Genomic DNA, 25,403 nt, shown 5'->3' with positions numbered 1-25,403 from the left:
AAGATAGATTGACCCAATAATCTGTTAACTCGAAACTCAACAGCTCAACTTAAGTAAATTTTTTTTTTTCAAATTAATTAACGAATGACCTCCTCAAACCTGAGTAATTAAATTGATAAATTCACGATTTAATTTGCTCAGTTAAACCTAAACAAAACCTGACCAATTAACTTGAAGAATTGTTTTTAGTTTTTACCTTAAATGATGGTGTTTCGGGTTTTTTTTATTATTTTTTTCAAAAATTTATCTTTTTATTTTTTAAAAAGAAAAACAACATTGTTTTGGGATTGACCTGCCAATCTTATGGTTAACCCAACTAACCTAGGGTCGAGTCTATAACTAAACCTAACCAGTCAACTTCAAGAATGTTTGTTAAATTTTTTATCTAAAATGATGGTGTTTTAGAATTTTGTTTTTTATTTTTTTGTTTTATTAAAAAAATCAATATTGTTTTGAAATTGCTCTAGAATGATCTACTTACCTAGGATTAACCTAATTATCCCGGGCCTTATGTCTAGTCCATAATTAGGCCCAAACAATGAATGATTTAAACTTTTAATTTAATTCATTATATAAAAGCAGTATTGCTTTTGTCGACCATTACGATCGTGGTTGTCAATGTATAGGTGGTATCTAGGGTAGTCAACAAGGATTAGCCTAATTATCATGGGCCTTAGGTCTAGTCCATAATTAAGCCCAAAAATAAATGATTTAAACTTTTAATTTAATTCATTATATAAAAGCAGTAGTGCTTTTGTCGACCATTACGATCGTGGTTGTCAATGTATAGGTGGTATCTAGGGTAGTCAACAACAGGAAATCTGGAGTTGACCCAGGAAAAAAAAGTCCCATGAGTGAGCAAGAAACCTGGGATTATGCACGTGTAATATACTATATAGCTTGAGACATGGAAATTAACAAATAGATCAGCCAACGCCACCTTTTCTGGTAATGGTCTTTGATACTTGCATCTGAAGTCATGCAGGAAACAAGGTTTGATTCCATCTAGCATGTAGGAAAACCAGGTTGAAATTAAGAAAAAAGAAATCATGTAAAAACATTTTGCTTCAAGATTGCGAAACTCGTGGAATTAATTCTTCGAAGTCTTACTTCAAGAGACCAATTTGGAGTAAAATAAGGCACAACTTATTACAAATGGCCACGCAACGATCAATTTTATATGTTCGGTTGCTTTCACGGTGAAGGTTTTTTGAATTATAAATCGAGCAAGAATAAAAGAGTATGGTCTAAGTGAGTAATGGAAGCAGCCAAGGGAACTTTCAGCATGTTCTAAGAGGACCTTGTCCCCAAAATTATTCCAAGACTAATTACAAGGCATCTCTACAAATTACAATCATTTACATGTGGCTTTGATGCTGAGGGATCCACTAGACATGGTGGTTTTCATTCATTCAAACGACACCCATCTTACCATCTTAAAAAAAAAAACTTGTTTACAATACGCGATTGAACTTGATCAAAACCCTGAGCAATCCCCTGCACATAACCTATGATGAAATGAAATCAAGAAGCAACCTGGAACTAGGCATGTCTATATGAAATGCATATCTCAGCCCAACTCGAATGCTTCTCGGTCCAACTAAAATGACAACCTTGGGCATATTTTATTTGCAACTTTCTAGCATAGTTATCAGATCTTGTTTAAACTTTAAAGGCCTAGGTGATGGTTTTCTGGGTGAACTCGTGGTTCAGCATGCCAACTCTAGTCTATCTTAGGCCATGGGAGCTATTGAAATGATATCGTTTTAGAAGAAGAAAAAAAATCCACGAGAGGGCTTTCTTAGTGTTCTGCTCTGTGACCAGACGGCCATTGTTTCTGTGTAGGGTTGTGGCTCTCTGACTATTGGATTGATGATTTCAGTTCTGCTTTGTGTTAAGCAAACCATGCAGTTTGATGAAGGTGAAGCAATGATATTTTTCCCGGGATATATTTTGCACCTAGAAAGCCACATGGTTCTGCTCTGTGACCAGACAGCCATTGTTTCTGTGTAAGGTAAAGTTTAGTTCCTCATAGATGGCTAAAATGCAGCTGTAACTGATCAGAAGTAATATTCTGATACAGAACAGGATGATTTATAATTATTCTACATACAAGCAGAGATCAGAGCACATCTTGCATGCTTTGGACCAGTGTTCTTCCCTGCAAAACGGTTAATTTCTAGAGCTACAATCCTATGGAAATCAATAGATACAAAATCACACTAACGAGGGAGATTATTATGTGATTGCGTCGACCCCAAGTCAGATATGCCCTGCCATTAAGAATAAGAACACAGAATCATACTTCTCAAAAGGTGAAAGAGATTTTAACTGGGGCATTCAAAACCTGCCTTCGCATCCTTTTCATACCTATCTTCAAGAATCATTTTGTATTGTTCTATAAACTCTCTCATTGATGTTTCTGCATGCACATATTTGTCATATGAAGAGGTCAAGCTTTCAGAGCGTGAGATTGTAGACAATCCAGCTAAAAAAACATCTCTCATAAAGGCAGGCACCCAATATTTGCCATCTTCGAATAACGATTCAACCCATTCAACCTCTCGAAGATGAAATTTGTCAAGCAACTTCCACCATCTCTTTTCAAATTGTTCCTCTGTCCATGATTTAAAAATACATTTATTAAATTTTACCATAAAACTCAGCAGTGCCAAACCCCGCAGACATGGCATATTCTTTGTAAAATGAATAAGCATCTTCATGTGATTCAAATTCCATATCATCACGAGGTTCTGAAATTGTATTGCCAGTGATGACACTGGAATAAATTGAAGAAGATAATTACCTCTAGAACCATTACCTGTGTCTATCTAATCTAATTTAATGGGAGAAAATTGCTAAGCTGATAACAATTACTCGAAAGTCTACATAAAAAAAAGTAATCAAAAGAGGAAGTAATTTTCATCTAGACATGTTGGAGTATCGGGCCTTCACCATTTCTCTGGGAGTGGAAGATGACAGGCCTCATCCAGATGAAGGCCTGTACCATTTTTTTTTATCATACCCAGAAGGCTGCTGTTGCTCATGCCCAAAATCTTGAGGAAGGAATGGGTTCACCTCCTATGGGCTTAGGGACCATTCTCTTCCTTGTTTTGTCTCGAGTTTTCAAGCAATGAAGGATAAATTGACAACACAAAAAAGTGGCTCCACATTATTGAAGAACAATCTCCCTTGGCCACATATTTTTCTTGGTGGAGAAACATAAAACCACGCATACCATTCAAGATTTGTTTCCATGCCAAAGTTACATTGAACGACTTTTTTTACATAGTTTTTATAGGTTTTCAAGATTCTTTCAAATTTTATATTTTTAAAAAAATATTTTTTTTTGGTGATTGGAGAAACATTTCATAAAAGAATGATATGTAAAAGAACGTATGAATATACAAAGACCAAGAAGTTTAAAAGAATTTTTTTTAGTTATATTTCACTACATATATTTAAATTGCTAACCAAGATTTAGATTTATTTATTTTCTTAAAAAAACACAACTAAAACAAATCACACAGCTTAATATATACGTGCAATTAAATTAATAATTAAAGATAAATTCAAATTGTTAAAAAATAACTTTTTTTCCAAAAATAATGTTAAAATATAGGGAATGCATGAGAAAAAACTTATTAATGCATCATTTAATGAATTATAAAATCTAAATTATAAATAAATCTTACTTCTAAATTATTTTCAAAATATTAATTATTCTGTATATATTTATTTTAATTTTTTGTTCTGATCGTCCGGTCTTCTAGTTTGCACCCAAAAAAAAAAAAGGGTTTTAAGCAACACCCACACCCGTCTTAATCTAGCAACGTGAGCATCTACCAGTACCAGTTGCCCAGTGTATTGTTTTATATCCATTGCAATTAAAAGGAATTTTGATTCTTTCTTTCCATTCTATAATCTCAGGAAAATGGGCGAGATAGTTCGATCAAGCATGGGGCTGTCTTGTAGTGCAGACACATCGTTACAGCTTCAAGAGCATGAAACATACAGACAGAGATGTTTATGCTTCTCCTCCTTCATATTTCTCTGTCACCTAGCTATCAACATTGGTCATCTTTTGGTCGACGTACAAAGCTAAGATCATAATCTTTCAGGATCATGATGGAGATATTGATAAGGGATAAGAAGGAGACGATAACATAGTCATTAACCTCCCACGACCTTTGCTTGTGTGGCTCGTTCCTCGATTGATCATTCCATGATCTAGCAAGTTTTTATTATTATTATTATTATTATTATTAATAATAATAATGTGAGTGTCCGGACCAGTTTGTGCATATCTTGACTAACCTCATAAATCCTGAATTTAACAACCTTGTAAATTTTTAGTGATCATTATATTAAAAATTACAAGGTTTGAATCTGAAACCACAGGAAAAGCAAACCCTTAACTATTATATTAACACCTAGATATAGCAAGTTATTAATTTACGATGAAATTGATGTCAATTCTAAATATATCCAAAACAACTTCAATTTATTATTGATTTAGATCATTAACTTGATCATATCTTGGCGGTTGAACCAACAGCACTTTAAACCGGGTGGATAATAGATGATCGCGTTGACAACTATGAAAGAAATTGTAGAGAATGAATAATCTGGACCGTGAATATGTAAGACTTATTGTCAGCATTAGATTAGCTTCGAAGCAGGTGGTCCAAGTTTGCCATTCATAGAGTTATCATGATGTAATTGGGCTGCGTTGACTAATTAGCTCAACCAACTTAACTAGAGTTGTCTTTTCAGAAGTTAAGAGGTGAGTTTCTCATTCAAAGCTCTATTGTATCCATACTCTGCAGATGTAAGGTGAGGATTCAAGGATTCAAAGAGACGAAATTTGTAAGTTCGACAAATTAGTCTTGGGGTGCGCAACTTGGGGAAGAAAGTAGAAGCATAGATAGCAATTCACGACACCCTAGATTGTCATCCAAGCAACTAGGTATTGAGTTTACATGTGTGCTTATTTGCATTTTAAAACACGGGTTTATCTTAAAAAATTATTAAATTAATATTTTTTTATTTTAATATTAAAAATAAAAAAAAATTAATTTGATATATTTCCTAAAAAAAACACTTTTAAAAAGTATCATGCACTACAATATAAAATACTCATGAAGTGTTTAAGACAATTGTTTTTTAAAATATTTTTTGTTTTGAATTATATTAAAATAATTTTTATTTTATTTTTAATATTATTATATCAAAATAATTAAAAATAATTTTAAAAAAATTAGTATATCATGCACTCATGAAGTGCCCGCTTGTGCCATGGCTACCATGTTTTGTCTTCCCTACCACTCAGACAACCCACCGAGCAATATTTGTGGGAATATTTGCCCTAAATTCGATTCCTCTCGTACTAGTCTTGGTACAACCCATCCATTTCTTCCCATATTCAAATCACTTCTTCCTTTTGAGTTTTGCTTTTCCTTGGTCCAGCCCTCCTTTGTGTTTATTCCACACAATCGTGTGGATACCTAGGATTTTCGAGGTCGTTTTTAATTGTGTTTTAAACTTTTCGGGATTCTGTTTTAAATAACATTTTAAATTTATTTTTATTTAAAAAATGTTATATTATTAGATTATTTTGATATATTAATGTCAAAAATAATTTTTAAATAAAAAACACTTATCCGATGTATTATTTAAGCTACTGTCTTGTTCTTGTAAATCATAATGAAAAACTAAGTGATGGTTTCAAGAAGATTATCACATCACCCCAAACATTATCCTTAAAATAATGTCTGTTTCTGGTAAAAAGAGATGGTAAAAATGAGATGCTCTCACTTTAATTAATTGATTTGCATGGATGAATACACACACCAGTAATAGGAGATGATTCTAATTTCTAATAGAAGTGGGGGACCTAACCCTAGTAAGAATATATAGATTTCAATTTCACTTTTTGTGAAATAATTATTTCAATCTAATAACTTAAACTTTTAGATAAGATCATAAGATATAATTTGTATTATTTTCTAAAATACCCTCTCAAATGAAAAACCTTTAAACTTGAAACTTGCACAAACTCACGTTATTTTATGCTTAATTTTTATCAACTAAATGAGAATGGTTAGATTCGAATTCGTGACCGTTTAGTCATCAAGGCTCTGATAGCATGTTAAGGAACCATCTCAACCTACTAGCTTAAGTTGTTAAGTGATATCTCAATATATGATTTATATTATTCTCAAACAAATATGATACACAAAATTGTAGATCTTCTTCAACTTTTTTTTTTATTAAAATAATAAATTGACAAAAAATTCAATATATTAGTGTTTTTATATATAAATATATAGGATGTGTTCAGTAATAGAAGATAATCATCTGATCACCATAAACATTAATTATCTTTAGAATAAAGTTTGTTTGAATTTGAAAGGGAGATAATTTTAATTTTAAAAAAGATATGGGGTACCTAACCCCAAAGGAATTAAAGACTGCTATCCCTCTCCTCCAACACGCATGACCCGCCCAAAATGCAGTAAATCCTCTTCATCATTTTTCTTGAAATAAAAATTAAAAGAAAATGAATATATTAGCTTTTATATAAATATATAACCTTTTTCTTCTTGTCAGATTTCATTTATTACTTGTCTCTTTTTCCTTTTGTAAGAAATAATTTGATTTATTATTTCCTTTTCTTGTCTATTAAAATTATAAAAGAAATGTTAAAAATTAATATAAAAATTTAAATTTAATCACTTTCATTCTAATTAATAAAATTAAATATAAGATTATGTGAGTTTGTATAAATTTTAAGTTTAAAAGATTTTTATTTGAAAAAATATATTAAAAAATAATATAAAATTATTATTAAAACTTTACAAGCTTAAATTTTTATTTGAAATTATTGTTTTTTTGGGAAAAGTTTACAAGTGATAGTCTGTATCTTTCATGTCATAGTCAGGAAAATGGAAAAGTTTACTTGTCCTTAAATAAATTGATTATTTTAAGTAATTTTGAGTTTTACCATCATGACTTCACCGACTAGAGTCAATTGTTGTTTTTATTGAACATTAACTAATCTCAGGGAGGATCTCGTTCACATTACTTCTAAGCATGTTTCTTCAATTTTTTTCAGCAAATGCCAAGTGCCGAAAGTTCTTTCCTTTTTTTACATAAACAATGGATCCATCTATTCTCCTCGAATCAAGGACTTGACTCAAGTTGGATTTTTATTAAGTTTTGTTTTTTTATTTTATTTTAAAAGTATTTTTTTAAAAAAATAAATTTTATTTTATTTTCTTTACTTTAAATTAATATTTTTTTAGATTATTTTAATGTGTTGATGTCAAAAATAATTTTTTAAAAATAAAAAAAATATTATTTTAATATATTTAGATTTTTAATATATTCAGATTAAAAAATATTATTTTAATATAAAAAACAAGCCTATATTCGAAAGAAAAGGTGGGCAGGAGAACATTGAAATCAAGATTTTGTGGTTTGGGAGTGGGGGCAAGGTTTGTGCTTTGATTAGGGATGGATAATATATTTAGATAGAGACAAGCAAGAAAGCAGACATGTATGCTAATTGATTATTCTTCATCTAATCATCTGAAATCTTCACATTTAATTTTCTATTTAATAGGTTAAAACACCATTAACAAATTAAAATTTGATCACTCGTCAAGGAATCTCTAATTATAAACTATTCAATAAAAGGTTGTGAAACTTTGGTCATAAAAAATCCACCCAAATCATATATTATATATAAACAAAAGTCCCAACTGTATACTATTTGCGAGACATAAAAATCTATTAAATTGGAATTGCGATCAAATTTCACAAATGCTACGTCATTATAATTTTTAAAAAAAAAAAAAAATTAAACTCATTTTCATGGTTTTTCAAAAAAAAAAAAACCTATTCACGTGATTTTAAATTTAAAATAATTTTTAAAAATATATATTAATATTGATGATTTTAAATTTAAATATTGTAGAATTAATTACTCCTATTACATCATGAAATAAATAATACTTTATATAAAATATTATTTATTATTCCATTAAACTATTTATAATTCCATTACGTACAAAATTCATCCGATAAGGACTATAGGTTCCATGGTTTTTTGAGCGTGTAATAAAATCAGGTAAAATATCATCAGAAACAAAATTAGAATTGCGATCAAATTTCACAAATACTCCTCATCATGCGATACTCTTTTAATTTATGTAGTGTTATTAAATAATATTAAATATTAGTTTTTTTAGTAAAACATAATTTTAAAAAAATTAATTTTTTTTATCGGATCAGACGCGGCCTAATAAATTTTGCTTATGTGAATAGTGAAAAAAAATTCACCTTGAACAGTGCCAGATGAATGCTTCTCTTCACCTTCTCGCATTGCAGGTGAATTATCACCTTGGTACTGTTCACTTTTTGAGTGAACAGTGCCCAGGTGAATTTAATTCACCTGGCATCACTTGGCATGGGCACTGTTATGAACAGTGCCCAGATAAATAAAGAGAAGCAGCCGGAGAGAAGCAGCTCCCAGCTGCTTTTGCAAAACCATGGTTTGATGGGAAAAATTGTGGGGCCCATCAAATGACAAATCTGCTTTTCTTGCGTTACCAAACACTTGGTTTACGCGGTTAGCTTTAAAAGCAGAAGCTACCGCGTAAACAAACACCCACTTAATTAGCCAAATCTTGACTTGCAAACTTTAATTACATGTACCTAACATCTTACAAAAAAACACCAAATAATTCATGAAGTAAGTCCAAAAATGATAATGTTTTACAATAAAAATGGACGATCGAATAGAACGTTGACAAAATTCTGTAGCTCAATAATAATTAATAACCACATAGCTCTCCAAAAATGATGGAGCGTGGTCCAATGCTATTGCAACAGAACACGTAAGAAGGAGACATTCTTCACATCAAAATGATGGAGGGTGGTCCTATGCCAAGATATGGCTTGACACGTATAAAAAGATTAGCATCATATATATATATATATATATATAGTAGCAAGTATGAATAAAAAATAAAAATAAATACTTTGAGACCGTAGTGCTCCCACTCCACTCAAAATGAGGTCGTCATTTCTTTGGATTATAACAGTTTTTCTTGCTTGTAGAGCTTTATATTAGCATGAAAGAAATTGTTTTATATTTGAATTGGAAATAGTCATATATGAAATGAATTTTTTTATTATAAGAGAAAACCATCGGTGATGATTGAAGGGGAAAAAAAGAAGCAAGGCCTGAAAGAAGATGCAATGACATTGAGATCCTAATTGGTCAAGAACTACGTAGAATAAACTAGTTTATTTTGTAACTTTTTGGGAGAATTAATATATTGTAGTTTAGATTTGGAGTTGATTTCCTCAATGGTATTCTTATTTATGTTTACGAGGAACCGGACCCAAGATCAAGTTGCAATATTTTTTGAGGCCATTCTTCCCCCTCAAAAAATGAAAGGCTAACCTTTACTTGAATAATGAATCATTAACGGCAATCAAGCCAAGGTTGGTAAAGGCATCGATATACTTAACAATTTTATTATTATTATTATTATTATTAATGTAGATGTTTGGGCCGTCTTATGCGTATTTCGACTAATCACACGAGTCTTGAAATTAATGATCATGTAAGTATCAAGTAGCCATCATATTAGCATTTACAGGACTAGAACCTGAGATCATAGAAGGAACAAATTTTTTAGTCTCAAACTCTTACCACTGAACCACATATTAGATGGTTATAATATACTTAACATTACACTTAAAAGACTTGGTTATTAAATTTGAATTGACTCGAAGAGTTGATTTGGGATTTAACTTGATCTAGATTTTATAAAAATAAAAAATGATTGATTTTATGTAATTAAATTAAAAATCTATATTGACTCGCAATCTAATTGACCCGGGTTTAATAAAGTTAGATGTCTATTTACTTAAAAAAAATTAAAACAATATTATTTTAATTAGATTTTAACTTGAGTTAATTTACTTTTAACTTGTAATCTGAATATTTTCCACACTAAGTTTAATAACTATGGTTCAAGAAGGATGCTTTTGTCTTTACAATAACAACTAATGACTCACTCATAAAAAAATAAAATAAAAAACAACCCATAAATTAATAAGAAAAATCCAACTTAACATGCCACATCTAAGCGTGCATCAATAGCATAATCCATATAACGAATAAAAAATCAAGGAGTATGGTCCCAACTTTCATTTTCTATAAAAGAAGCTATTGAACCTTTTAACGCATACTTTATTCTCCCCCCAAAAAAAAAAGTCAGAACATGTCACTCTCCTATTTGGCGAAATCTAATTATATATAGCTAATGCATGGTGATATCGTTTTTCCAGATCTCCCATGGAGTTGGAGGGACTTTCCTTTTTTTCTTTAGGTTGAAAAATGATTTGCTAATTCTTAATTATCACTTGTTTTACTAGATTGCTTGGGTCAGGAGCGGAACTAGAATTTCTTGATTAAAATCTTATCTTTTTATGGTGATAATAGTTTTTTTTAATGTGTTTTTTGTTTGAAAATATATTAAAATAATATTTTTTTTATTTTTTAAAAATTTATTTTTGATATCATCACATCAAAATAATATAAAAAAATTAAAAAATTAATTTAAACCAAATAAATTAATTAAATTTTTCAAGTGTGTTTTTGAAATGAAAAACTAACATGCTATAAGAATAGATTGGGGGTGCCATGACAAGATATATTAAATCAGAGGATCGGATATTTTGTTAGGTTCGGGAAAGTCATTGCACTGTACCTTAAATTGTAGGTCAGCTCATGCTTGAAATAAAATGCAATTTTTAATCTATCATATTTCATAACCTTGTAGATTATGAAATATGCAAGAATCTGGCAGTAAATAATACATGTATGATAAAGTCAAATTAAACAAATTAGTTTTTTTTTGAAAAAAGAAATACAAATGTGAATTTTCAATTAAGCCTAATAATTTTCTTTTTTACTATGTCAATCTAACAAAGTTTAATTAATTTATTTTTATTTTAAGACTATGAGTCTTTTTTGTTGTTCATTTTTAGCAATTAATTACTAGAAAAAGAAAAAATACTGGAACATAAAAGATATATATCTCCATTTACCTTTTATTTTTAAAATATATAAACTGACAGCTTTAAAATAATTCTTTTTATATGTTTCTTAAATCATATATATTAAAATAATTCTTTTTATATGTTTCTTAAATCATATATATATATATATATATATATATATATATATATATCCTCATATACTTATCAAATTTAAAGTTACGATTCAATATATTTATCTTAAAATTTAAATAATAATTATTAAAAAGAGAAAATATTTCTCTAATTGTTATTTGGATCTTCTAAAATAAGCAGATATCCTAATTAAATCACCTTAAAAACTGTGTTAGCTATTAATTTAGTTGAGCTATGATTTATTCATTTGGAAATGTCCAAAACTCAACAAACGACTAACGCCTTCACGAATCACGAGTGTTGAAATTATCAAACCCGCACTTGCCATGACACGCAATCTCATACTCTAAAGTCGTATCCTCGTAGAGATTTCAGCTGGATTTAATTTTTATTATTAAAAAGAAGAAGAACCCTAGAAAGTGGTGGATCAAAATTCTTTGCATCAATATTTTCGTTTACTCGAAAGCCTAATTATTAAACTTGGCTTGGTGTTTAACTTAGAGGGGTTAGGTTTTAGGTCAACGGATTGACCTAAATTAACTCGAAAATTTTAAAATAATATTCGAGATTTTAATATTTTATATAAAAAAAGTTAAGAATAATTTATATAGATGTATGCCATATATTTTGTAAATAATAACATTTAAAAAATTATTTCAAAATGCATTTTATATCACATTAAAAAGATATTATCTTATCATTTTAAATTGAAGTATTCAAATAAAAAAAATTATTTTTTTACATTAAAAAAACACAAATTTCTTCTGATAAACATAGAATGTTTATATAGTTAATTTTAATATGGATTAGTAACTAGCAAGGAAAACGTGGTAGGCTTTCAAGTATAAGGTTAGACCGAGCAAGAAAAAAACATCTTATTGCCCTGCCCATGCTTTCTCAACCGTTTGTCTTCATTAATAATTTGTTTTTATCCCTCAATTAACTAAAACCATTATTTTTTTTCTTGTTGTCCCTCCTTAAACTAAAACCACTTACTTATCTGGTAGTGTTCCATGTAAATAAAGAAATATACATGCATGTAGATTTAATTTTTCAGTTTGTTAAAAAAAATATATAGACATGTAAAAAAATAAGAGGAAAAAAGAAAGTTGTTGCCTCCTAGAAAAAATATGTAAATTTTTAAAAAAATAAAAATAATTTACTGTTAGGTTTTGTCGAGTCATTCAAGTTTCAAGTTGACCCAACAAGTCTAGTAGTTTTTACAAAGTCAATTGTAGGCCCTAGTTTTACCTAATTTAAACCTTATCAGGTTCCTAGTCAACCCATTAAATTAGATTGGATTTAATAGTTATATTCAAAACAAGGAAAAAAAAAAAAAAACAAAGAAAAAAAAGATTGGAAGAGGTGGAGGAGCAGGAACAGGAGGAGGAAACGTTGAGAAGTGGGGACATGTGCAATAATTTGGCACTTGATTTCAAATGTCCATCGTGTCTTTTCTTTTTTCCATTAAATCATGGCTTCATAAGTCGCGCATGTACTAATTTCTCATCATTAATGAAGTACTTTATTGCTCCAAGAATTCCATGACAAATTTCTAGGTGGGAAAGAAAACGTGGCTTGAATGTTGATCATTAACTTTTAGACTGACAAAATTTTAATTATTGCAAGAAAAAAATATTTATAAACAATTTCTTTATAGAAATACTTCCTTAAATCTGTCTCAATTTTCTTTAAAAAAAAAACATTAAATTTACCCAAAAATATATTCTTTGAATCACTTAACTATTAATTATGTTTGAAAAATGTTACATGATAGAAATGATAATTATATATAAAAAAACTTGTTTAATTGAAAAGATAAAGATAAAGATATAAAATAAATTTAGTTCCAAATTTATTTTAAAATAAATTTATATACTTTCAAATCAGGAAGTACATGTAAATATATCATTTTTATATTTATTATCTCTATTTTTTCTATTTCAAAACACTAATTAAATGATATCTTATAAAATTTTAAAAATTCATAAATGTCAAACACTCATATGAATAATGAGATTTTTAAAAAAAATGAGTTAAATTTTTAAATAAAATTAGTTAGTTAATTGAAAATCTTTCTTTGAAATTGTTTTTTTTTTTTTTTTATCATTTTCCAGAACATCATGGCTATGAATCAATGAAGGAAAAAACTCATGGAACCTTAAAAAATATAATTCAACTAATCAAGTTATAAGTTTACTCTTTAAAAATCACTGATTCAAATCTCACAAACCCTAAGGTTATTGAAATCTTACATGATCGTTAATTTTAGGACCCATGAAATTAGTTAAGGTGTACGTAAGCTGACCTAAATATCCATATTAATTATAAAAAAAACTCATAAACAATTTTTTTTGAAAAAGGATGTTTCACTAAAATCAACATTATTCAATTTTCCAAAAGGATATCTAACTTGGATTCTCTCTAAGAGATGTCCTTCTCTTTTTTATTACTAACCAAATGTGCATAGAGACAATTATGGTGTGTTCCTGTTGAAGAAAGGAAAGCATCTTCAGGGCACAAAAGGTTAAATGTCCCTAGACCTATTCTTTTAATGTCAGGGATCCAATAGGCACAGTACTTTTTCTTTATGATATTTTTCAATTAATAATGTATTAAACTATTTTTAAAATTTTTTTTTTTACTTTAACATATAAAAAACATAAATTTAGCATTTTTCAATTAAAAAACATTTTTAAAATACGAGTTGAAATTACAAAAACAAACACATAGTTAGTCTAATAGTTCTCTCATCTCACAACAAAAATAATCAACTATACATGATATTAGATCTTGATTCTCATAGAACAAAAATAAAATAACATTTTCCAATTAAAAAATAAAAAAATCAATAAGTTTTTTTATCAAATTATCTTTGATTTTAGTTTTTTTTTGGTGGATTAGATTTTTTTCACAATCGAGTTTTTTTAAGCATGTTGGATCAAATTATTATATTTATAAAAACAAATATTTTATTTTAACCTTCCAAATTATAGAATAAAAACATTTATGCCTACAAAAATTATTCCTTAGTTTTTCTGGATAAACTTTCCTAATTACCTAATATAATAAAACTATCATTTTTTTATTTTTTTATTAGCAAAATACATCAAGGTTAACAAAACTATCCTTTTATTGTGTTATTCATCAAGATATGAAATTAAACTCAAATAAAAGTTTATATTTGCTAGAAATATTTTTTTTAACCACTGGAACTATTAAGTATCATAAAAAATGATATTCAGTTATCTTGTGTAGCAAAACTGAAGCTATTAAATTCTATCTAATTTATAAACCAATTTGAGACTTGAATCATAATTTTTTAAGAAATTATTAAAATGATATTTCTTTAAAATCTTTTTAAAGTAAAATAAAATTAACTAAATCGTTAATCATCTCTTAACCAATTTAATTTAAAACATATCCTAAGATAGGTTATCGAGATAATCCACCAACTAATCAAGTTTAATAATATTGTCGCGAACCATGCAAATATTTTCTCTCAAAAGTCATGGTTTTTTATTTGTAATAAACAAACAAACCTGAAGGGCATTAAGGTCCGTGAAATTTTATTAGATATTGCGAATTTGATAGTCTAATCTCCTCCGTTGTTGACTCCCATTGGCTATACCCACAGAAGAGGAAAGAAAATAGTTTTCTATTTTTTTTTCTTTACTAGAGAAAAAAAAAAAAAAAAAAAACAAAAAACAATCCAGTCTCTCTATCTTTACTCACTGCATCAACACCACCTCCTCCATCCCTTTGAAGCATCTTAGAGAGAGTGAGGGTTTTGTGCTTGTCCTGTTCTTGTCCTTTTTTGTTCTAGAAAGATTAGTTCTACTTTTTTTTAGTGGCTTCGTTTTGTTGTTAATGCTATCTTCTTGAGTGAAGTTTGCTTAGTTTCACACTTAGAAAAATGGGTTGTTTTCAGATTTGATAGTTACCGTCCTATGATAAAATTCAAGCAGGATTTATCTATCTTATCAAGGTCTCTGTTCTTGCTCTGTTTCCCCCTGTTTCAGGAAAAATCAAATGGGTTTGCCTTGTTCTGTCTCTTGTTACCTTTGTTCACCTTCTTGATTGCTTAATCTTTGTCTTTGATCTGATTTGTAAGGAAAGAAAAGGACTCTTAACAAGCAAGTGGGCTGCTTTTCTTCTTGGAGATCTTAGTCAAGAAACGGGGGACTAAATGGAGCACCAACATCATTTTCTTCATGGTCATAATGAACACCAACAAATCCATCAGAAACAAATGAACCCTGGGTTAACAAGGTATCAATCCGCACCGAGTTCATATTTATCAAATATTTTGGACAGAGACTTCTGTGAAGAGTTTCTCAATAGGCCGGCAAGTCCGGAAACAGAACGAATTCTCGCGAGATTTATAGCCAGTTCTAGTGGTAATACAGAGAATATATCAAGTCAAAATCTTTGTGAGATCAAGCAAGATTCTCCAGAAGCAGTTTCACAAACTAATCAGCAACCCCAGATGGTGGCTGCAATGAATAATCTTGGCAGTGACACAAGACTGCAGCAGCAGCAGCAGCAGCAGCAGAGCAATTACTCTGCCTCACAGGGTTTTTATCAAAATCAATCAAAACCTCCATTAGCAGATCAGAAGTCAGGTTCTGGAATGAATTATAGATCAATGAATTCAATGGGAATGGAGAGGTTGCCTTCCATGAAGACTAGTAGTAGCAATAACTCGAATCTAGTTCGACATAGTAGCTCACCTGCAGGGCTTTTCTCCAACATAAATAGTGAATTTGAAAATGGTATGTTGTTTTTTTATACCCTTTTGTTTGATTTCTTGGAAAGAATGAGAAAAATGAGAAGCCAGTGATTGATTTGATGAATTATTTTAAGGCTTTTGTTTAAATATAGCCAAAGAATAGAATGAAAGGAAAGCAGAAAAAAATAATAGAAACTGCAGATTTTCTGTGTTGTGAATTGACAGTTTCAGTTAAGGGAAGTACTATTAATTTTGATTAAATTCTTTGAGTATTTGCTGATAACCAATCATTTGAACTAGCAAGTGGGGGTTAAAAAAATTTGAAAAGAGGAAATAAAAGTTTTGAAAGCAAAACCAACAGGATTTATTATTTTTAATACACTAAAATGTTTGATTTATGGTCTTATATGCCAATATGAGATTGAGTTTTCTGGTTCTTTCTTTGATGTCACACAGATTCTTGTTTTGAATCCTGATTGACTAGAGTTATGAAAAAGGGACAAAATTAATGTTAGCGTATGGCAGGCTATGCTGTCTTGGGAGGTATGGGAGATCTTGGAGCAGGTAATAGAGACACAAACTATTCTGCAGCCAGCAGGCCACCTCCTTCTTCAGGGAGAATGGGTCCAGTTGCTGAAATGGGAAACAAAAACATCGGAGAAAATAGCCCTGAGAATGGTGGTTATGGTGAAACTCGCAGCAGTAATTATGTCTCAGGTTACCCTATTGGATCTTGGGATGATTCTGCTATGCTATCTGCTGGTTCAAAAAGACACCTTACAGATGATGATACGACGGTGCTTTCTGGTCTAAATGCATCTGAAACTCAGGTAGCGCATTTTTCCGTACCAGCATTTGTTAATTCTTAATCTATCTCAAGTTAATAGGATAACTTTTTTCTTGGAGATTTGGATTTTCTATGAGTTTGGTTGTTTAGCAGAATGAAGAGGCCGGAGGAAATCGCCCTCCGATGTTGGCTCATCACATGAGTTTGCCAAAAACTGCAGCAGAAATTTCAGCCATCGAGAAGTTCTTGCAATTTCAAGATTCCGTGCCTTGCAGGACTAGAGCTAAGCGTGGCTGTGCTACTCATCCAAGAAGCATTGCTGAGAGGGTAAAGTCTCTTTGGTCATCATTTGTTCCTTGAGCTAAGCATGGTTTTGAGATTAATTCTAGATCCCATATGGATTTGAATTGTGTGCAGGTGAGACGAACTAGAATCAGTGAACGAATGAGGAAACTCCAGGATCTTGTACCTAACATGGATAAGGTAGAATTTTTTTCCTTTTTCTATATCTGCTAGTTTTGTTTTAGCCTTAGACAATGATTTTTTTTCCCCATTTGCAGCAAACAAACACATCAGACATGCTGGATTTGGCTGTTGACTACATCAAGGACCTTCAAAGACAAGTCCAGGTCTGTTACACGAACGAATTTGAACCAAAACCCACTAGAAAAAACCCTACAAAGAAGTTCCTTCCTATGTACAAGCATTCATGTTTCATGTTTTTTTTTTCAGACACTTTCAGAGATTCGTGCAAGGTGCGCATGCATAAACAAGCAGAAGCAGCAGCAGCAGCCCTAGTCGAAAAGGTCGAAGTATGGATTAGTTTATGTGTATAGAACCAATAAGAATTTGCAAGAAAAGAGATGAAGGCAAAGCTGGGTTCTCTCTTGCACTGAAAAGGATGAAGATGCTGCTTACAGCCAGGGAGGGCTATATTTATTATGTGGGGATGGGAGTGAAGATCGAATGCCCCAGAAGCTAACTATAAGATTCATCCAACCCCAACCCTATGTTGCTTATTGATTAATGGCATGTTTCTTTATGCGGCTGGACCGTATTTTTTTAACTTAAATTTATATTTTTTAGTGTTTTTTAACGTTTTAATATGTAAATGTTAAAAATAAATAAGTAATATATTATTTTATTGTATTTCCAAATAAAAAAACACTATAAAAATCAACCCAAGAACACCCTCTGGAAGTCTCGAAGGAACAGAAAACTAGCATGGATGCTGTAACGTGTGGTTCTAGTTTTTGGAACTTAACCAAATGAAGGAAAAATTAGGTGCTCAAAGAAAGAAAGAGCTGTGGTGGTGCTGCTGCTCTTTACACATTAACCTTATCTTTTGTTTTAGCTAAAAAAGACTTGCACTTTACACGTTTCTGTCTTGAAGCAAGGAGAGACAGCAATGGTGGCTATCAATGACTCCACCATTCCATTTACGTCTTGAAGCAGGTGGGGACTCCTTTCCTTTTAGTGATGCCATTGATTGAAGTATTTGTGGAGCTTCGTTTTCTCAATTATAGCTCAACGGGATCTAAAAAACGCTTCACGACCCCCTCTGTTTTGTCCTTGTCTGGGCCAATGCTACAGAACGCACTGTGTTCTTTCCTAATCTGGACCTCACCGTTCTTTTGAGTTTTGCCCCACGGCATTTTCCATGTGAGAAGGGAGAGTCCTTTATGAATGTTTCTGCTCCTTCTTCTCCCCTACTGCTTCAGGTCCTAAAAGTCTATAAATTTTACACAAATATTAATTTTAAAAATTATTTTTGATGAAACAAACGGAGTTATCTACAGGTGAGAATAGCTGGATACAATTGGATGAGGAGTCATGGTCTGATCGGGGGCAAGGCAGGAAGAATGTGAGTGCCATGTCACTGCTGACATCAGCATGAGAGTGCATGGATTCCCTGCCCCTTCCTGCACTTGGGGGCAAGGCATGAAGAGGTTATTTTTTAATAAATTATATTTAGCCACGAGTCACCACAGAATATGTTTGGGACAAGCATATTATTTGATTTGTTACATTCAATAATGCATTTTAGTTTATAAATTATATTTTTTTTTAACATGGGAAAGTATTTTATTTTTTTTTATATAAATGCTAAAATAATTTTAAAGATTTTTAATTATGCGAAAGAAAATGCATGTTGGCTGATGTATTTAGTAAAAATCAAGCTTAAAAAAGGCCTATGTCCCGTAACAAAAGAAAATATGAAAAAATAATAATCAACAAGCCCAGCAAACTCCAATGCCCTTGAAGACAAAAACTTGGGCTACACTAAGTTTTGAACTTCAGGAAAGAGCCCAACTAGCGTAGAATTTAGCCCAGAGGGGAAGAAACCTTTGCCGTCGCTCTCTACTGAAACTCCTCCTCCTCCTCCTCCTCCTCCAAAACAACCACGCAAGAAGATATAAAGAAGCTTGACAATCTGTATACAAAGGCAAGTAACTTTAACAGACATCTAAATAATATTATTCCTTCTAAAGCCTCTAGAAGTGCAAGTGTTATAAACATTGTGTTTTTCTTTTCTTTTCATGAATGGTTAATTTGAAGATATTGTGTAGATTGTTAGTTGGTTGCTTTTCAGCGATAGAATTCAAATATTTTTCAAAGGGAATTTTAGAATTTCTTGGGATTCATGAATGGTTAACTTTGTAACATTTTGCTGCTGATTTTGTCTCTGTCAAGTGTCAACGCAGCTAGTAGAAAGGTTTAGAGAACAAATTCTGAGTATTAACAAAGTGCTCATTGATGTAGAAGAGAAGCAGATTACTGAAGCTGATGTGAAAGCTTGGCTTGACGATCTCAATGAGTCTGTTTTGAAGCTGATGACTTCTTGGATGCAGTGGCGTACGAAGCTCTGCGATTGAAATTGGGAGCTGAAACTCAAACCTGTGCAGATCAGCTGCTAAGCCTGTTCTCTTCCTTTATTTCAGGCAATTTTCACAAGTAAACTTGTTTTTTAAACTTTAATATTTCTTTATATTATTCTATTTTTAATATTTTATTAAAATTAATAGGATATTAAAATTAGTTAATATAATTGTACATTTTAATATTTGGTAAAGTGAATGGGGAAAATTAATATGATTTTTATTCCGTTAAATCACTCAAATCATATCAATTTTAATAAAATCGTTAAATTTAAGCAGATGAAGTATAGAATGATGGGAATTCTTGTAATAATTAATAAAGTTTCCCCTTCATTTGGAATGTTAATTGGAGAAAAGAAGGTTTTCTTTTTTTGAAAAAAGAGATTTTTTTAATACGATATTTTAATTGTGTCTAACCTGTTTAAATTCTCATTAAAAAGAAACCTAATTTCTATCCCAAAAATCAACTTATGTGACTGAAAATACAAAATCTTAGTTAATAGGAAAGTAGAGAATAGTGAATTGTGAATTAACATTTATACATCCAAGCACACATTAATTCACTTCTTTTTTAAGGATAACTATTTTTTATTTGATTTGATTTTTATAAAAAAAAAATCATTTAAAAAAAATTAAAACCGGTTCAAACCAATCGGTTTTGGTTCAGTTTAGTTTTTTAAAACAAAAATTGATTCAAATAAGTTTGGTTTGGTTTTTTTATTTGACTTGATTTTGTTCAGTTTAGCTTTTTTTTTTTGTTTTTTTCAGATTTAATTCAATTTGGTTTTTATTTTTTCAAACTTATAGAACCGGTCAATTTTTTTAAAATTTTAATCAATTTTTTTCATAACTTGATTTTTTCAGTTATTTTTTTTATTTTATCAGTTTAATTACTTTTACAATTTTTTTTTTCTCGACCCTACTTATCATATTGCAGGAGATATCCTTAGATTTCTCATATTCAAATTAAGAAGCAAACAAATCTCATTAGTCACTTCAATATTTATCAAAGAAAAAGTTTGAAGGATGCTTATCAAAATCCTAAATATAAAAAAAATTGTAGTTGTTAAATCTAATCAGAAAATCTCCATGATGAATTCATCTAATAATTTCAAGACTTGAAATAACTTTACTTAAATTTTTAATTAAAGTAGATAATATAATAGAATTTAATTAACTTGATTAAAATTGTAATGACATAATTAAACCAGTCTAAAAGAAATAATATTTAAAAGTTCACTTAAAAAAAAAAAAAACAAAGTATTTTTAATAAAAATAGTTGAGTCGAAAGCGTTTTGGGGTTGGTACAACCAGACAGCCAACGTTCAACTTCAATAATTCGAAGAATTCCCTCTCAAATCACAAAATTTGAATTCATACTTAAAAAACCATTCAAAGAAAATAGCAACAAATCTAATGCCACACAATAAATCACAACGTTCGAAAACCACAAACTCCCTGCAATCACGCTCTCTGTTTTTCTTACTTTCTCTTCATGGAACAAGAAGAAACCGATTGCACCCACCAGCCCGGCTCCACCCCCAGCCCGGGTCAAGTACCTCCATCTTCGTCATTTGTGACTCTCTCCCCATTCCCTCCAATCCCATCTCCCTCCTCCCGCCGCCGCCTCTCCAGCCACTTCACGCCGACCCGAGCCATCACGTCGTCTCTGCGGCTGGCCTGGGTGTCTTTGCGAGGGCGGCTTGTGAATGCAGAGGAAGCCAGCTCGGCTAATGCCATTGGGTTGAGACTGGAGGATGGTGTGGCTTGGGAGTTGTTTAGTCCTGCTCAAAGGTTTCTGATTGTTGCTGTTATTGGTGTTGCTGTTTCTGAGTCTAAAAAGAATGGGATCATTAATCAGCTCAAGAAGTCTGTGGAGCTTAGGGTTAGTGATTTTAACTTGATTTTGTGAATGGGTTTTATTTGTTTTTAGATTTTTGGAAATGGGTTTGCTTAAAAATTTAGTCTTTTTTGGTTTTTGAGCGTGAATGGTAGGTTTGTTGCTTGATTTTGTATGAAAGGTAGGAACTTTGGAGGGTGGTTGATGTTATTTTGATGGCTTAATTTGTTTTAATTAATGGCTTTGTTCATTAATTAGCTTTATCTGTAATGATGATTTTTGAATCACCAGGAGTTGAAAGATTCTGCTTTAAGAGCAGTTTCTCATAAATTTTCAGTTTTGATATGATTCAAGTAATAAAAATATGGTTTGATCCTAGATTTGATTAATTGATTCTTAATGTGTGATCCATTTGCAATGTTGTCTTGTGTTTTGATATTTAAGACAGCAGTTACAAAAATTAGACCCCGGATGTCATGTTGGAAATCTTTTTTTGAATTTTGAATCCACTTGTATGAATGTTCATGTCTAATACAGTTCTTTTTAACCCCACCCTTGTCCTGTTGCTGCTTGTTGGTATTACCTTTTGTTTGAACCTGAGCAGGATTCAAATAAATTCAAATTCATGTAAAGAATGAATTGTTCTTGTAGCCATGAGACTTGTCTGATATAATTTTTTTTACCAAATGCTTTTCAGGATCAGGTGCTATCAAGCATGCAGCAGAAGCTTGATAATCTGTGTGATCAGTTGAGTAACATTAACAGCCAGGCAGGAACCAAGGCCAATGCATCATTCAACAACAAGAACGTGGAACCGCCATCTAATGATGTTTTTGGTTGTGATAAAATTAAATTTGTTGACTGTGGTTGTTGGCATTGTGATCAACACCAAGACCTGCTTGCTGGTTTGATGGTGAGAATCAATTTATATAGACGCCAAGTTTGTGTCTTTTGGTGTTTTGAGTAATTATAAACTTAGAGTCAGAGTTGGTGTCCAAATGCTCAAATACTACAGTTTGTTAATTTTGTACCAGGGAAACTCTGTTGTCAAAGTTTCTAGAGGTGATGAGGTGCTGCAGTACAAAATGCCTCTCATAAATGAGGTCGAGCATGAAGAGCGTCGCATGTCAGATTTGTCAGATTGGGCTTCAAGTGTTACATCTGCAGCAGATATGCAGGTGGTGGAAGATTCGGAAACAGAATATACTTTTTACAGATTTTTTCAATGGTATTATAATTTGAAGAGATCAGATTACCACTAAAAACCGAAGTTTAGAAATAGTTCTGTTAAAAGCCCCTTAAATTTTGGTATTTCACAACTGAAATCTTGTGCAATATGATGATTATGGTTTTCCACACTGCAAAGGACAGGTATGATCAGTTCGTCACTGGAATTGGCTAATGGCAAATAATTAATTCTGATTACTTTGTATTAACTTGAGGTCTGGGGTGTGGTTTTAGAGGATGATTTATATCTTTCATGTGTTATCTCTTTGTTCTTTCCTTGGCGAATTATCTACTTACACAAATTTATCAACTTTAAGCGATTGATGCATTTTGTTTATTGGAAACTGTATGAAGTACCAAAGTTATCAATTCTTGAAGTTGATGTTATTAAATAAATTGGCAATAGCTGATTATGATTTCTTTAACGCTTTCACCATTACATATTCATTGAGGTGGAAAGAGAGCGGATCACTCACTAATCTATCAACTATCTAGTTCGCATTTCAGTGACCTCATGCCATGTCTCTATAACAGATGAACGCTTTTGCAATAGACCAAGACATCTGCAATCTCAAGAGAGAGTGTGAAGAGAAGGATGCCACCATAAAAGAGCTGGCTGGTATTCTTCAATCAAATAATATGGCAGGTTCTAAGGTATTTTGACTCATATGAGCAAATTTTTTACTATGTTTCCTTTGCTTCTCTACTCACCATATTTATATCTGACTTGTTCCAACAAATCTTTTTTCCCGTAATAATAGAGAATTGGAGAGTTGGAAGACATTATATGCAGGAAGAACACAATGATTACAAGACTTAGAAAGGACATGATGGTATTAGAACAAAAGGTAAGAAGTCAGTATTAGCAAAATTATTTAGGAAAGAGTTGGAAACAGTGACACTTGATATGACAAGATGTGCATGCTTTGCAACATCACCTTTCTTTCGTTCTCTTTATTATACTGTCTTGGTTATCATATTTCTTTCTTGTTGTGAAAGTGTGAGATTCTGATGTTCTGCACAGGACAAAGTCAGAATACAAAATGTTCTCGGCACATAAGAAATCTAAGCACACAGGCTACAGTTTTGTGCGTTTAATATGGAAAAAGTTAATGGCATATCTCCATAGTAATATTTGTGTTTGTTGGAACTGATTTGGGTGCATATTATTAGGATTGGTATGTAATCAATATTGTGTCTAAGATCATGGTCTAATTTCCAGAACTCGTGAGGTTTTATAGGTGGTGAATCTTACAAGACTTCGTAGACCATCCTCCTCCTCATTTTCTATCTCAGACAGTTCAAAACTTCCTCTCATGGTGAATAACGTAGTTTATGACATGGATAGTTCCACTAGTCCTTCCTCCTCTGATTCAGATTCCTCTCCTGTGAACCGACAAGCTCCCACTGCTAAAATTGAGGTAACCCTTATCAGAATAGTACAATTAGTAGTGCTTTTCCAATTCAACTTCTATCCTGTGAACTTAAAAACAAGCCCCTGTTGTTAAACTTCAGGAGACTCCTGTTCAGAGTACTAAACTTGGTTTAACAAAAAACCAGAAATCAGCACCAGCAAAGGCTTCCAGTTCTCTGGTAGGATTAACCGAGTTTCACATACAGTCTAGATCAGAAAATCCTCTTAAAGAAATATCAGCAAATCAAAAGTCCATTGGACTTCCTACTTCGAGGTCAAAGCAGTTGTCAGCTGAAGGGGACATCAGGAAGATTAGAAGGCGGACTCAAAGTGCAACTAAGAATACATCTTCCAATAAGAGATGGGTCTAGTAAGTAATGCACACCTGTCATGGGTTAATATATATAAGAATGCAGCGTCCATATTTGATTTTCACTTGCTAAAGGTACTTGAGAACCTAAGCATTTTCTCTTTTCAAGTTCCCTAGCACCTTTAAATTTGCTTTCCAGTGGCATGAAGTTTCACACCTCAGAATCTGAAAAATGAGGTGAAGTAAAAAACGAACCTGTTGGTGTCTGGAATGCAGGGAGAACTTTATAATAATGACTCGAAAAATTGACTTGCTCTCAGTTGCAAACTTTGCTTTCTGTGACCATTCAATTCTTTCAGGAATCAACTCTGAAAATCTCCATCCAACCAAAATAGTAATTTTGCAAACTTTAGCTAGATTCTGGGAATGAGTACTAAATTTTAATCCAACAAATGTATTAAATATGCCATTATCGCATCTCGCGGTGCCCTTTGAATGGGATTTTCTCTTACTCTGGAAAAGATACATTCGTTGCTTGATGGTTGATATTATCTAAAACCATATACCGTTGTGTAACGTTATTTTTCGCTGCCACTTCTTTGTAGGTTTATGGGGTAGAAGAAGTATGTAGAGAATGGATAACTCATGTTGCTGTTGTTATATATTATGTTGTTGTTAACGCAGTAGAATTTCAAAACTAGTGAACCTAGTTTTAGGTAGATGTGCAGACCTAATATTTATGTGTTGGTGTAAAAATATCAGCTTTAGTGACTTCCTCCTGTTGATAATCTCTTCTTCTTCTTATTGACTGTGTGAGTTTTCTTCTTCTTTTCGTTCATGCTGGCAAAACATTTGAAATTTCCCTGCTGTGGTTCTTTGATTAATTTCCCTTTGAATATCTCAACTTGTCTTTCAAATAATATGAAAATATTGTCATGCCTTGGTTTATACTGATTGTTAATCACCACCGCGTACCTTACATCAGTCCTGCACAATTGTT

At 31.4% G+C, this 25,403-nt stretch overlaps 2 protein-coding genes across 7 annotated transcripts; both read left to right on the top strand.

The window, feature by feature from the left end:
* The first annotated feature begins 14,840 nt into the window (after positions 1-14,840).
* On the top strand, positions 14,841-17,882 carry LOC118061469 (transcription factor bHLH122). 6 transcript variants are annotated; one of them, XM_035074906.2, is made up of 7 exons: positions 14,841-14,995; positions 15,329-15,989; positions 16,472-16,776; positions 16,884-17,060; positions 17,151-17,216; positions 17,294-17,362; positions 17,466-17,882. In XM_035074906.2, exons 2-7 carry the CDS (start codon positions 15,404-15,406, stop codon positions 17,529-17,531), a joined length of 1,269 nt encoding a protein of 422 aa, XP_034930797.1. In that variant the 5' UTR covers positions 14,841-14,995; positions 15,329-15,403; the 3' UTR covers positions 17,532-17,882. The 6 variants fall into 6 exon arrangements, with proteins under 6 accessions (XP_034930797.1, XP_034930799.1, XP_034930798.1 ...); XM_035074908.2 differs by having other exon boundaries at positions 14,850-14,995; positions 15,334-15,989; XM_035074907.2 differs by having other exon boundaries at positions 14,872-15,202; positions 15,334-15,989.
* A 2,945-nt stretch (positions 17,883-20,827) lies between these two features.
* LOC118061471 (uncharacterized) lies at positions 20,828-25,252 on the top strand. The gene is made up of 8 exons (XM_035074910.2): positions 20,828-21,497; positions 22,150-22,365; positions 22,487-22,630; positions 23,214-23,333; positions 23,441-23,527; positions 23,921-24,100; positions 24,195-24,463; positions 25,009-25,252. Coding segments are annotated over exons 1-8 (1,407 nt in total). The 5' UTR covers positions 20,828-21,107; the 3' UTR covers positions 25,010-25,252.
* Positions 25,253-25,403: the final 151 nt, after the last annotated feature.

This window comes from Populus alba, chromosome 1 (genome assembly GCF_005239225.2).
Source record: "Populus alba chromosome 1, ASM523922v2, whole genome shotgun sequence".
Lineage (NCBI taxonomy): Eukaryota > Viridiplantae > Streptophyta > Magnoliopsida > Malpighiales > Salicaceae > Populus > Populus alba.
This window is presented reverse-complemented; position numbering and strand designations above follow the sequence as displayed.

What these genes read in the sequence shown, in the direction of transcription:
- LOC118061469 (XM_035074906.2), top strand. Translation starts at nt 15,404, where the DNA reads ATGGAGCACCAACATCATTTTCTTCATGGTCATAATGAACACCAACAA. An exon ending in AAATAGTGAATTTGAAAATG is followed by an intron (nt 15,990 to 16,471) that starts GTATGTTGTTTT and finishes AGCGTATGGCAG; the next exon opens with GCTATGCTGTCTTGGGAGGT. An exon ending in ACCTTCAAAGACAAGTCCAG is followed by an intron (nt 17,363 to 17,465) that starts GTCTGTTACACG and finishes TTTTTTTTTCAG; the next exon opens with ACACTTTCAGAGATTCGTGC.
- LOC118061471 (XM_035074910.2), top strand. Translation starts at nt 21,108, where the DNA reads ATGGAACAAGAAGAAACCGATTGCACCCACCAGCCCGGCTCCACCCCC. An exon ending in ATAATATGGCAGGTTCTAAG is followed by an intron (nt 23,334 to 23,440) that starts GTATTTTGACTC and finishes CCGTAATAATAG; the next exon opens with AGAATTGGAGAGTTGGAAGA. An exon ending in CTCCCACTGCTAAAATTGAG is followed by an intron (nt 24,101 to 24,194) that starts GTAACCCTTATC and finishes GTTAAACTTCAG; the next exon opens with GAGACTCCTGTTCAGAGTAC.